The sequence below is a fragment of the Ziziphus jujuba genome, chromosome 3, assembly GCF_031755915.1.
Source record: "Ziziphus jujuba cultivar Dongzao chromosome 3, ASM3175591v1".
NCBI lineage: Eukaryota > Viridiplantae > Streptophyta > Magnoliopsida > Rosales > Rhamnaceae > Ziziphus > Ziziphus jujuba.
Window position 1 is genome coordinate 15,978,295 of NC_083381.1, and position 13,477 is coordinate 15,991,771.

Here is a 13,477-nt window from a genome sequence, read left to right on the forward strand (position 1 = left end):
ATGGTTGGTAGGTAAATAAAAATTCCAAGTTGGGCTTTGGTTAGGATCGAAAGAGAATCTTGTTGGATTTTAAGAAAGAGAAAGAAAAAGAAATCAATACAATATGAAATTTATCTACGATTGTCTGACTGAGAAGAAATCAGAGGAGAGGTCTTCAGATTGGATGGTTAGTTTTAAGTTTTAGGTTAGGAGGCATTGATACACGTTAAAAAAACAAAAAAATTAATAATGAATGAAGAGAGAGATTCTTTTTTTTTTTTTCTTTTTTTTGTTTTGACAAGAATGAAAAGAGAGATTGATGCGCAAGAAAATATTTCTGGTGCAATGGGAGTATATACTCCCCTCTCTAATACACTCATGTATATTAAATTTAAAAAGCATGTATATTAAAAAGAAAAGCATATACTTCGGTTGCAGTGAGGAAGAGTTAAACAAATAAAAAATTAATATTTATACTCGATACAGCACAGAGTAGCAGATTAAAAACATATTTGGAAGCGGGGCACCATTACATATTATCATTCAATTGAAAATCAAAGCACTCCCAGTAAAAAACATATCTCAACCTGAAAAAACAAAACCCATATTAACAAATTTAAGATTGACAAGAAGCCTCAACAGAAAAGCTCAAACTTAAAACAGAAGCCCCAAATTCAAAAACCCATTAACATTTTTAACGGGCCATATGCAACAAAAAATAAAATAATAAAATTTCCACAATCACATGAAGGAGTAGAACTAAACAAAGAAATGTGGAAACAAGTAAAAAGCAACATAAAAACCAAACATCGTCATAGAACTGAAAAACCGCCAGGCATAAAACAAAATCCATCGTAGCCGGCAACAGGAAAAGCGGCCAGGCTATAATCCACGCGATGGCCATTATGATAACGCCGCTCACATCCCCACCGGCCATTGGCCGACCTGTTCTTCTTCGTCCATCACTATGGCAGTCCAATCGGTTTGCTTGCGCAGTCGTGTCCGCGGCGGCCGGAAATTAGAAATTTTCTCTATTTTAAAAAGAAGTTAACCCAACCATCGACCGCCATGTTTCGTGTTAGCCTGACGGCCAAAGCAACCCCGTCCCGCCAACCTGCCCATTAAGTCCGGTTTCCGGCATCGGCCTCAGAGAATCACGGGAATTCTCATCCGGGATTTTTGTGCAAGAAGCAAGTTATATCCGCCAATAATGTGAGTGATATAGGTGGATTTAACTAAGATTTCTACACAAAATTTGTCTGATATTTCTCGAATGAGAGAATAACTATCGATCAGAAAATCCGAAAATCTTTTTTGAATAACAAAAATTTGAGCTATTCAAAAGCCAAAAAAGAGAAAACACTAATCCAATATAAAACATACGATAGTCTAACTCCATCACCATCTAAATCAAACATCCATGTAACCAAAATTAGAAATCATCAAAATTATAACGAAAATTACAAGAATTAAAAAAAAAAATCCAAATTCAAGAATCTATAACCTGTAAAAGGCACAAAAAGAAAAAATAAAGTAAAATTAAATTAAAATTTTTTGTGTGGCTTACTTGGGTTGATTCTTGGATGTTTTCGGTGGGGAGAAGGAGAACATTTCTTATACCAATATACATTTTAAGATATGATCTTGGTCATTTACAATGGAAATATTAAATATTATCACATCCGATTAAGATTTTAAATTTAATTCATTAATTATATTGTTATTAGAATTTTTATTTTTTTCCAAAAAACTGAAATGTATCATCCTATAACATTTGAGAATAATCAAATTTCTAAAAACTTTAAACATTTGAAAGTAGATATTTTGTCTCATTTTTCCTGTTTCAATTCCTGTTTTAAAATCTTTAACTCATATTAGAAAAATAATTATTCTTTTTTGTTTTAATTTATTTTGTTTCTTAGTCCATATTTTTAAATGAAGTGATATAATAGCGTTGATAGATAAGGATGAAGACTGAAAATAAGATGGAAGATCTACATCCTAAACATTCAAACCGTTGACGTCAATGGTTTAACCAATACAAATTGCGCAATGACCAAAAAATAAATAAAAAGGAACAACCAAAAAACAAAAAAAAAAACAAAAAACCATTATATACATAATGGCAGACGAACTCACGTAGGGTCCGTTGGGGCACGTGGCCCATTGAAAAACACTTAAAAAGATTTAGTATATACCTACAAATATGCCCTCCTGAAAATGTAAATTATAGCTGCGCCAGTGCCGCATGTTTTTTTGCTTACATTGCCAATGCTCCACGTTAGCAACAACAACAAAAACAACAAATAAAATAAAATAAAAATAAAAAGTGACCTTTTTTTTTTTCTTTATTTATATATTTTTAATTGAATGCTGCTCATACACCTTAACTATTTTATATTTATATATATATATATATACACTATCTCTATTTAGAGTGACATAAATATTTTTAACAAATAAATATTTTAGGCTATTTACCAAATATGTTTTCAAGCCTTTAAATCTAATTTCTGATATCAACAAATGATTTTTTATTTTATAAAATATCATTATTTTAGTTAAAATGTCGATTTTTCTATTTTTTTAGTTTGACTCTATAATTAAGGTTAACTAATCCTAATTAATTAAATTTAATATTTTATATTTTCCTTGAAGAACATATTTATTTTTGTATAGCTTCTATTAAATTTATAGTGAATACATATCTTTGTTTAGCATATTTTTGGATGGAGAGATACTTCAATTTCGCTAATTTAAAAGCTCATCGATAACAATAATAGACATGTTAAACCAAAAAAAAATAAAATTGCTATTCATTATTTACATATTTTAGTTTAATGAGAATTATCTTTTAAACAAGTTTTTAACCTGGTAGTGGCATTATTACCAAAAAAAAAAAAAAAAAAAAAGACATATTGGAAAATTATTTTATTTTATTTTATTTCGCGATGGGAAACATTATAATTCAAATAGAAAGTGATTTTATTAGCTAAATGGGATGTAAATCACGCACATATAATTGATAATTGTGGAACATACTGGATAATAAAAAAAGTCGATGCAATAGCCAATTTTGAGTACAATAATTGTATGAATCAGTATCGATATAAAGACATAATAATAATAATAATAATAATAATAATAATAATAATAATAATATGTTCGATAAATTGTTATCTAACGTTAAGAATGGATTCAAAGCTACTCTACTCCCTTAGTTGAAAAATATCAAAAACATTTTATAGAAATTTTAAGATTAATAGTTTATCAGGGCTTCTACAATGTTGAAATCTTATAAATAAAGCATTGAACATTAAATGGGCATTTGGTATGTAGGATAAATTTGGATCGGATGAGATTGGACATGATAGAATAATGCAATTCTGTATTTAGTACAGTTTCTAACTGAATGATAGATTAATTATTCCATATTTAATGCATAATGAAATTGAATTAGACTATTTTATAATTATTTAAATAATTATTTTTAAAAATAAAAAAATTAAATGATATATTTATATTTACAAAAAAGTATATATAATTATATTTAATTAAAGTTGTAAATTTTTATATTTATATTTACATATAAAATTTTAATATTTTTTATATTTACATACAAAATTTTAATATTCTTTTACACCCACAAATTGTAATCTCTTTTGCAATTTTTCAAGGAACATGCTTGGATTTTGTAAAATATCTTTGCCCAACTGATTATTATTTGTGAACATATATATAAAAAAAAATAGAAAAAATAAAAAGGTCATAATTAGGAAAGTCAAGGAGATTAAGAGTTGAATTAATTGCATTTTCAATACTATAACTTGGATATTCACTTTAGGCCTTTGATGTCTGGCTTGTGCTGGAGGTTGACATATGTCACGGACTTGTTTCTTATCCCTTCAAGCCGTGCGGCCTTAGTTGCTATTCCGACCCTTTGTTGCAACTAAGTAAGCCTTTTGCCCACTTAAAAGAGAAAGCTAAGCAAACAAAGCTAGAGCACAAAGAGAGTTTGGGAGAATGAAAGTATATTGCTTAGAGGAGAGCTTTACAAGTGAATGTGGGAATTCTTGGATGCTTGGATGTTTTTTTGGATGGTTTGGCCAAATGAGGCCTCCACCTATTTATAGGCACACAAAGTCTAATCCTACGGCTATGATTGCTTTAATCCTACGATGGAGAATGGGTGTCTAGATCCTTCCCACCTCCTTTACAAGAAATATCTAAAGAAGCATCTAGAAAAGGGTATGTACATGGCTTGACCTAGAGTTCTCCATAATGTTCTAGAGAATTCTACACTACTCTAGGTGCTTGGCCCATTGTAAGGCCCAAAATGGATTATAAGGCCCAAAATGGAGAGAATGCTCACCAAGTGTTTGATGAAATGCCCCAACCGTGACATTCTCCCCCACCTATGCCGTCGACGTCCTCGTCGAGCTTGCTTCATGGAACCTCTTGATATGATCTTCAAATTGCCAAAGCGCCATAGCAGGTTCCCAACTTGCTTCGCTATCGGGAAGTCCCTTCCATTTCACCAAGTACTCATGACTCGGATGGTTGTCCCTTCCACGAACTACTCGATCAGCTAAGATGTTCTCCACATCCTTGTCATAAGTGTTGTAGACCCCTATTGGTGCTCGCTTGGACTCCCCTCTTGTTTGGTCTTCCTCATCCTTGTAGTATGGTTTCAGACAACTTACATGGAAGACCGGGTGAAGTTTGAGTGTAGGAGGTAACTCTACCTTATAAGATACCTTGTCCACCTTCTTGATGATCGGAAATGGCCCTTCGTATCGGCGAACAAGGCCTCTATGTAGCCCTCGGGTAGACTTGTGTTGGGATGGAAGGATTTTGACGAACACCAAGTCTCCCACTTGATACTTCACGTGCCTTCTTTTTGTGTCGGACCATTTCTTCATTTTCTTGGTTGCTTTATGAAGATATGACCTTGCTAAGTCTACTTGCTCATGCCAAGTTTTAGCATCCTTGAATGCGGCAGGACTCCTTCCTCCATATTTGGTAACAAGAGTTTGTGGAGTGAGTGGTTGTTGCCCCGTGGCTAGCTCAAACGGACTCCGATTGGTGGACTCGCTCCTTTGCAAGTTGTAGGAGAATTGAGCAACATCTACCAGTTTTGCCCAACCAGTTTTGCCCAATCATGTTGATTGGCCGTAGATATAGCTCCTTTAGCTCCGGGGGAGACATGCGATATGGTGCCATTGCGGGTGGTTTGGCACCGGGCTCCAAGTTGATGCAATGATCCACCTCCCTCCTTGGTGGAAATCTTTTAGGTAGTTCGGATGGCATGACATCTTTAAACTTCTTAAGGCCTTGGCTAATCTCCTTTGGTGACTCCTTGAGAGTAACTTCTTTTTCCTCACGTAAGGTACCAAGGAATGTAGCATCTCCCTTCCTTATCCCTTTCTTGAGTTGTATGGCAGAGAGGCGGTTGGAAGTACTTGGCTTGTGCATTGTTGGAATCATGCAAGGGCCTCCCTCCATTATGCACACCGTGTTGTAGCGAGGGAGAGGGACCACATTGAATTGCCTAAGGAATTCCATGCCAAGTACAATATCAAAATCATCCATAGGAGCAATGGAGAAGTTGACTTTACCTTGCCAAGTACCGAGGTGTAACTCCACGTTACGAGCCATGCTATCTAGTGGTTTAGCTGCAACATTCACAGTCTTTAACCACCCTTGACCCTTGTCAAGTTTTAGGCCAAGCCTCACGGCCTCCTCCCTCTTTATGAAATTGTGAGATGCGCCGGTGTCTACCATGACTTGGGCATCCTTACCATTAATACGTGCCGCCACGTACATGAGGGAGTTGTCCTTTGCATTGTGAGCTGGGATTGGACTAACCTTTAGTGAGTTGAGGAGTTGTAGACAACCCATTTGTGTGTGCTCTTGAGTTTCCCTCTCTTCTAGCATGGCACTTAAGGATTTCCTCTTCGGACAATCTCTAGCCCAATGGGGACCATCACATAAGAAGCAATTTTTCTTCGGCTTGAATTCGGGCTTGCCTCCTTTCTTCCAATCTTTGTTAGGTAGTGGTGGCCTTCTTGGAAACTCCTTACTTTGGGGAGTTTTATGGAATTTGGCTCCCCCACCTTTAATATAATTAATCTTCGGCTTAGAGTTGGAAGACTCACCTTGTCTATAATCGACAAGTGTTTCGGCCGTAGTGAGGGCAGTGGAAATATCTTGTACTCCCCTTCATTGAAGCTCTTGGCATGCCCACGGTTGCAACCCATCCATGAAGTTGAAAAGGAGATCCTCCTCGCTCATGTTGGGAATTTGGAGCATTAACCCAGAGAATTGCTCCACATATTCACGGATGGATCGTTGGTGCTTCAACTCCTTCATGCGTTTCCTAGCATCATTCGCCACATTCTCGGGATAGAATTGCTTCTTCAATTCACTCTTTAAATCTTCCCAAGAATTGATAGCGCATATGCCTTTCTTCATTTCTTCATGCTTTCTATGCCACCATACCGCAGCAAGATTAGTAAGATAGAGGGTAGCGGTGTTTACCTTTTGCTTCTCGTCTTGGAAATCCAATGCCTCGAAGTACCGTTCCATATGCCACATGTAGTTGTCCAACTCCTTTGCATCCCTTCTCCCACTAAACTCCTTGGGCTTGGGAGCATCTACCCTTGGAGTAGAGACTATTTGTTGGGTAATGACGGTACCACTAGTTGCAGCTCTCTTGCATAACGCCCAATCCTCACGTGTCTCCTCTAAACTCTTCTTAAACTCATCTAATTAAGCTTGCATAAGGGACAAGGTTTCAATTACCTTTGTTTGGAAAGCTTGGCTTTCATGACGCCATGCCTCGGTGTTGGCCTCGTTGGTGCTTTGCATGGTACCTCTAAGCTCCCCCACTTGGTCACCCACACGACCATCGAGCTCCTCCATGCCTTGCTCCACCTGATCAAGCCGCTCCAACATATCGGCAACAGCCAACTCCATCTTGACCACCTTAGTCTCCATGGCGGTGAGAACGTCCTTCGACTTTGAACGCCCACGTCCCTTCCTTGCAGCTTCGGGGATGACCTCCCTTCCCCTTGCTTCTTCAACCACAACCTCTGATGAAGACATGTTGCTCTAGATGCTAGCTTTAACCTTGGGCTCTGATACCACTTGTCACGGACTTGTTTCTTATCCCTTCAAGCCGTGCGGCCTTAGTTGCTATTCCGACCCTTTGTTGCAACTAAGTAAGCCTTTTGCCCACTTAAAAGAGAAAGCTAAGCAAACAAAGCTAGAGCACAAAGAGAGTTTGGGAGAATGAAAGTATATTGCTTAGAGGAGAGCTTTACAAGTGAATGTGGGAATTCTTGGATGCTTGGATGTTTTTTTGGATGGTTTGGCCAAATGAGGCCTCCACCTATTTATAGGCACACAAAGTCTAATCCTACGGCTATGATTGCTTTAATCCTACGGTGGAGAATGGGTGTCTAGATCCTTCCCACCTCCTTTACAAGAAATATCTAAAGAAGCATCTAGAAAAGGGTATGTACATGGCTTGACCTAGAGTTCTCCATAATGTTCTAGAGAATTCTACACTACTCTAGGTGCTTGGCCCATTGTAAGGCCCAAAATGGAGAGAGTGCTCACCAAGTGTTTGATGAAATGCCCCAACCGTGACACATAGACCTCTACCTAAAAATCTAACAGAAGGGCAACAATTAAAGATTCTGAAATATAGAAAGATTTATGCAGTTTACCAAGACCGAATCAAGCCAACGGTGTCAGAAAACTTCCTTATGCATTAAATCAGCAAAACTCTTTTAGACAAAATAGAAATCATCTTCATAGAGACAATTAAATTTATCATGTAAAATAGATCCTCCTAGAAGGACTGGATGGAGAATTTATCATGTAAATTAGTAAAGAGCAATGTTGTCTTCTTTAGCACCACTGTCATGAAACTGCATTGGCCAGGTGCTCATGCGAGGTACTTCATTTAGGAACAGTTTCAGAGGAAACTTGGATAACATTTCAAGAACTCTAGGCGATGCACATGTTGAAAGATGTGCTTGAATTCCACCATATAAATCCAGAATATTACCACTTTTAAGTACCCCAAAACACCCCCTGCATGGAGATCAGAGAAGCTTATCTAGACATATTCTTGGATGAAATAACTAATAAATCCAGAGTGGAAGAAAAGGAAATGAAAATCTGCAAGGAATATAACTAGTAAAAACTAAGAAAAAAAATTCCTACTGCCAGATGTATTCATATTCTGGAATGGGCTAAATCTTTGTGAGAAAGGCCGAGGTTGCTGAAGCATGACCCAGGAAGTCTTTCACCATAGGTTTCTCGACAGAATGAACAACTGCATCCAAGTCCCCTACTTTTGAAGAAAACACAACATCATTAACGGGTAAGGCATCCTGCATCATGTTACTAACAGTTGAATGTGTGCAAGAGTCAAAGCCAGAACTTTCGGTTATTGCTTTCTTTTCTTGTGACCCTTCATGCAACATATTATTTTTCAACTTATTTGAACGAAAACTTGATCTTGATAGGCTATTTCACTATTTAACTCTATGTTTGACGTGGAAAACTCATCAGATTGATCAAGCACTCTTTTATTTCTGCATATTTCAGGCTTTCTAAGCATAGCAGCATAACGTGCACCTTTCTATTTACTGCCTCTGTGCATTTCCTCCCTACTAGAATTTCTAGCCAGTGCATCATTACCAGAAGCCTGTGAACTACCGGTTGTGCATAATTCTGCAGCATGACCAATTTCTTTACATCTTTGACAGAAAACAAAGGTACCAAAAACTCAACCCGGTTATTTCAAAACTTAAAGCAAATAGTTGCCAATCATATAACAAGAGCTATCTCTATAGCGTAATGCAGTATGATTGCTAAGTATAATTCTATTTGTCAGATGTACTTCATTTCCAGAGACAAAAATGGCTTATTCAGCCATCTCACATCAACCTACCAAGCATATATTTTATTTTAACAACAATTTCCATATCAGCAGTCAAGTACAAAATCATATATAGTGAGCAATATCCACAAAGAAAGTAACTATCATCATCCACCAAACCAAACTTACACGGTGCATTGTTGAGTTACATTTTTAGAACAATGGCCTTTGGCAAGTGAAAGATGAAAACCATCCAAACCAGCCGTGACAGGGTCTTCCCACTCAGACAGATATAATGATAAAAAGAATTGAGAAAGTTGGAACTTGGAGTATGGCATTATTAACCTTACAAGAAAGCTAGTGAAACAGATTTTCCAGGAAAAAGAGCAATGTCAATTTTCTCAAATTGATGAGCATGCTAAATCAACCATAGGAAAGAGTAAAGAGAACAAACAACCGAGTAACAAGAAGATAAGCAATTTGGCAGAGAGCACCTGTAGTTGCAGAAATGCTGAAGGTGGTCGGCTTGCCTCTTGCGATAGGATAAGGAGATATATCAACTGCTTTAACCTTGACATCATATTCAGCCTTTTTATCCATGCTTATGTTATAGATTCCCCAAAACATAACATATATCAGCTAATACTTCATAATGCCTAACCACCAAAATCAAATTCTACTCTAAAAGCAAAACCTCATTGAATAAACTGCATACATATACATACAGACACATGCACAGAGTCATAGAGAGATCTCAAATAATATATTATGTTTAAATCCCAATATATGAATGAATGGTTTATTATGGGAAAGTTTAAAACTTTAAACTCAACATGAGAAACATATGGAGGAACTCAATTGCCATCAATCTGGAGCTTTTTAAGTATAAACTTTTGTCGAGGAAAAAAAAAAAAAGTTTCCGTTGAAGTAAATAGAGAATTGAAACCGGGGGGGGGGGGGGGGTGTTGGGGTTGGCGGTGGGAACTTTCTGATTAAAAAAAAAAAAAAAAAAAAAACATCGGGTATTTAAAAGAAACTATGTTGAAGAATACAAGAGAGTGAGAACCAAAAGTTTTTTATTTTTACCGCAATAACGGACGTTGTTGGCTTGGGTCAGAGGTAAGATCAGACAAACGAGAAAAGCAAGGGAACCATGAACTTCAACCGAGCCATCTTAATAATCTCGACGAAGAAGAAGAAGACATTAGATCGAAGAAGAAGAAGAAGAAGAAGAAGAAGAAGGAGGAGGAAAAAGAATGGATCAAAGAAGAACAGTACTCACCGGGGGTTTCAAATCGGAGAGACGAGGAGAACGGTCCAGCAAGAAATTGAAGAGCCACGAAGAACGGTCTGGCAAGAGACACCTTCCAGTGGAAGGATGAGAGTTGCTTCGAAGAGTGCAGGAACAAAAGTGACCCAAGTGTTTCGATGTCTCAGGTCAGTCCTCCTCGAGGGGGATAAGTTGAGCAAACGGGGATAAGTTGTCCCGTTCTCCCATTTTGCTTCCCAAACACCGGACTGGGTCTGTGATTTGTCCTCACCTGGCCTGTCCAGTGTAACAAACACGCCCTAAAATAAAACGGAAAATGCATACAAACAAAAAGAACGAGAACATAATTATTATTATTATTTAATTAAACATCCATTTTACATCTGATGAATTCTCTCTTTGGACTTAAAAGAACTCCAAAAAAGGGATTCTTTATTGCAGGGTCCAGTTCAGACCCAGCTGAATTAAGCACCACCCTGTCAACCTTGTCCCTGGATAGAATCAGGAACTCGCCCCCTTGTTGTTTCTCAAACCCACAGAGCTCCAGAAACTCGATTCTGCCTCTCATCACCCCAATCCTTTCCTGTTAAAAGGCAATAAAATTCATAGACCATAGACCAAAACCAAGAAAATAGCAAAAGAAAAAAAACACACAAAGAGCAACTATAAGGGGATTTATCAGCATTGGGTTTATGGCATGTATCATTGAAGGTAGAGCAACCCATTTGGATAATGTAAAGAAGAACATTAGGTTTGGCACAGAAATTGTTGTTCTGTGGGATATTCCAACTTAGATAGGATATTCCATCCAGTAAATTCTAAAAACGATTAAACAAAGATCACTAATAGAAATTCCAAGACTTCTAAGCATTTTCAATCTTCTATGTCAAAGTGACTGGTTTGACAACATAAACAAAAGGTTTAGTGTTGAGCTCTCTGCTTTGCTACAAATGGAATTTTGAACAAAATATCATATGATGCGTCTTCTGAACAACAAGGGTAGTTCAAAACATGAAATGCCTATTCTGACATTATGACAAATCATGAATTATGTTATAACAATCTCAGAATTGAACCATGTAAAATAAGAGCTGTGATCTTGCATATGAAAGCAATTACCTGAAAAGATTGGTTACTGAGTCTAATTTTTCTAAATTTCTCCTCACCTGGATTTTTGGCGACATTTCCTACAAATGTTTAGAGTCTGAAATGCTCTCTTCACTTTTGCAACATTCTCCTAGTTACACAAAGAAAGTAACTGAAAGTGAGGTCACTTCAAATGTAAACCTTTTGAAATGTACAATAAAAATCTTAAAATGTTATACAAAGTGACACTCTCGCACACAAAAATTTAGTGGTTGTGCTGAAATATCAGGGATGCAGTAAAATGTTCCTTTCAAAGTACCAACATTTCATGGTACTTCCTAAGACTGCCATGGATGATAAAACCATTGTAAGTCATATTTTAAGCAGCAACATGTCAGAACTTTCATATTAGGTTATGTTTAGATTTTACATCACATGAGAGGGTAAAACATAAATGTTTTTAGTATAGTTTGAACAGCACTCGTTAAACCATTTGCATCTCTCTCTTCAAACTTTCACATCAACTTTGTACATATCTTGTCAATTCAATATAAAAAATCAATTGATTTGAAAACGATAATAGTAGCAAACAATCACCGTTAATTATCATGCCGCTCCAAAATTTTGTAAGGTATCTATTATCAATTTTAGTAGGGCGATAAAATTTGGGATTAAGTCTTTAGATGAGAAAACAACCGGAAGCAACAACTTTGGTTGAGTTTAAAGGTAAGGGAGTTAGGCTGATTTAAACGACAAAAGTTCTTGCATTCATCCAGTATAGGTATTTACATAACCAATATTCATAATCACCAACATATGTAGTTACCTTGTGGTTCTGCTTAAGAGAACGCAGACATTCTCTCATTTGCTCTACTTTGGTGGCAGGCATAATCGGTAAAAAGCTCTGCAGCTTAGATGCAAGAGATATTCTTCAACACAAATTTCAAGTGACCACAATCCATCGGACAGATAATTTATTCAAGTGACTGAAATCTTACCTTTTTCTCTTCCACGACAGGTGCTGAAGATTTAGCAGCTGAAGTATCCTCCGGCGGTAATCCAACTTTCCGTCTTCTTTCTGCCTGCAATGGTGTTTAAATGAAAATTATTTACTCAGCTTCAATAGAAATAAAACAAGAAGATATACGAAGTGAAGTATTTATGTAAAATAACTAATAATAAAATTGTAGTAGTACCAAAAATATTAGGAAGTTTTCATCCGTAACGATGAAAACAATAAGATATACGAAGTGAAGAAACGCCATTACTGTTATCTTCATCGCTAGGGTTTGAATCTTGAATTTCGGGCTTGGAAGACTCTCGTTTCGCGACGACTGAGGGAGGACGTACAGGGACAGGTGGGTCAACGGCAGGAGGCTCGGAGACATCGTAGCCGGCGGAGGTGGCGATCGGAGAGGGTTTGGAGGCGTAACAGCGGGACTGATCGTCGTCGGAAGATGGAGTTGTGGACCAGAGCGAGCTGGTAAGCCAGTCCAGAACCTTTTTCTTCACCATTTTCCAATAGCTTTTTGGAGAGAGAAAGAAAGAGAGCGTTGAATCCGATTAAGGTTTTCTCTTAGCGCATGGAAACTTTGTTCCTTTTTCGATTTTCTCTTTCCTTCTTCTGTCTTCCCCAAAAACTTTCATTAGCCCGTTTGGTAGAAGAGAAAGTAACGGAACGTAACTGATTATCGAAATTTAGTTTTTATTTTTTTTTTGGATTTAATTTTTTTGGAAATTTATTCTTCTCTGTTTGGTAAATAAAAAAAAATTTAAAAATATAAATAATTAAATTTAATATTTTATAATAAATTAAAAATAAATATATATTTTAAAATAATTTTAAAATTATTTTTTTAGAATTTTTAAAATAATATTTATAAATAATTTTTTTATATAATGGTAGAAATTTAATCTTTTAAATTTATATTTTTCTATATTAAAATAAATATCCAAAAAAAATTTATTATTTTTTCAAAAAATTAGTTTTCCACTCGTTTTTTTTTTTTTAACCCAAACATGCCTTAAAGAAAAGACCGGGACGGGGAAAAGGAAATGGGTTTAAGAGGTGTTATAATCACCCCAGGGTGACAAAGACGATTTTCAAATCATCAATCAATGAAAGCCACGTGTCAATTGTTCTGATTACTCCTCTGATGAAATTAAACAATTTTGTAGAAATTAGAAGGTCCAAATAATTGTGTCCTAGTTACAGTTTCACTTTCTACAATTTTATTTTTTCGGAT

General features: G+C 36.3%; 3 protein-coding genes across 5 annotated transcripts in view; all 3 read right to left on the reverse strand.

The window, feature by feature from the left end:
* Positions 1–13,477, reverse strand: part of LOC112492213 (elongation factor 1-alpha) — a 55,982-nt gene that overhangs the window by 37,605 nt on the left and 4,900 nt on the right.
* On the reverse strand, positions 8,216–9,767 carry LOC132803304 (uncharacterized). The gene is made up of 3 exons (XM_060815971.1): positions 9,370–9,767; positions 9,065–9,149; positions 8,216–8,344 (listed from the first exon to the last, which is right to left on the reverse strand). The coding sequence occupies exons 1-3, from the start codon at positions 9,500–9,502 to the stop codon at positions 8,227–8,229; spliced, it is 336 nt and encodes a 111-aa protein (XP_060671954.1). The 5' UTR covers positions 9,503–9,767; the 3' UTR covers positions 8,216–8,226.
* LOC112490168 (uncharacterized) lies at positions 9,337–12,885 on the reverse strand. Of its 3 annotated transcripts, XM_060815970.1 has the most exons (7): positions 12,428–12,885; positions 12,230–12,313; positions 12,058–12,141; positions 11,312–11,382; positions 10,158–10,728; positions 9,962–10,057; positions 9,338–9,476 (listed from the first exon to the last, which is right to left on the reverse strand). In XM_060815970.1, exons 1-5 carry the CDS (start codon positions 12,617–12,619, stop codon positions 10,713–10,715), a joined length of 447 nt encoding a protein of 148 aa, XP_060671953.1. In that variant the 5' UTR covers positions 12,620–12,885; the 3' UTR covers positions 9,338–9,476; positions 9,962–10,057; positions 10,158–10,712. The 3 variants fall into 3 exon arrangements, with proteins under 3 accessions (XP_048334152.1, XP_060671953.1, XP_048334153.2); XM_048478195.2 differs by lacking the exon at positions 9,962–10,057 and having other exon boundaries at positions 9,337–9,476; XM_048478196.2 differs by lacking the exons at positions 9,338–9,476; positions 9,962–10,057; positions 10,158–10,728; positions 11,312–11,382 and having other exon boundaries at positions 11,851–12,135.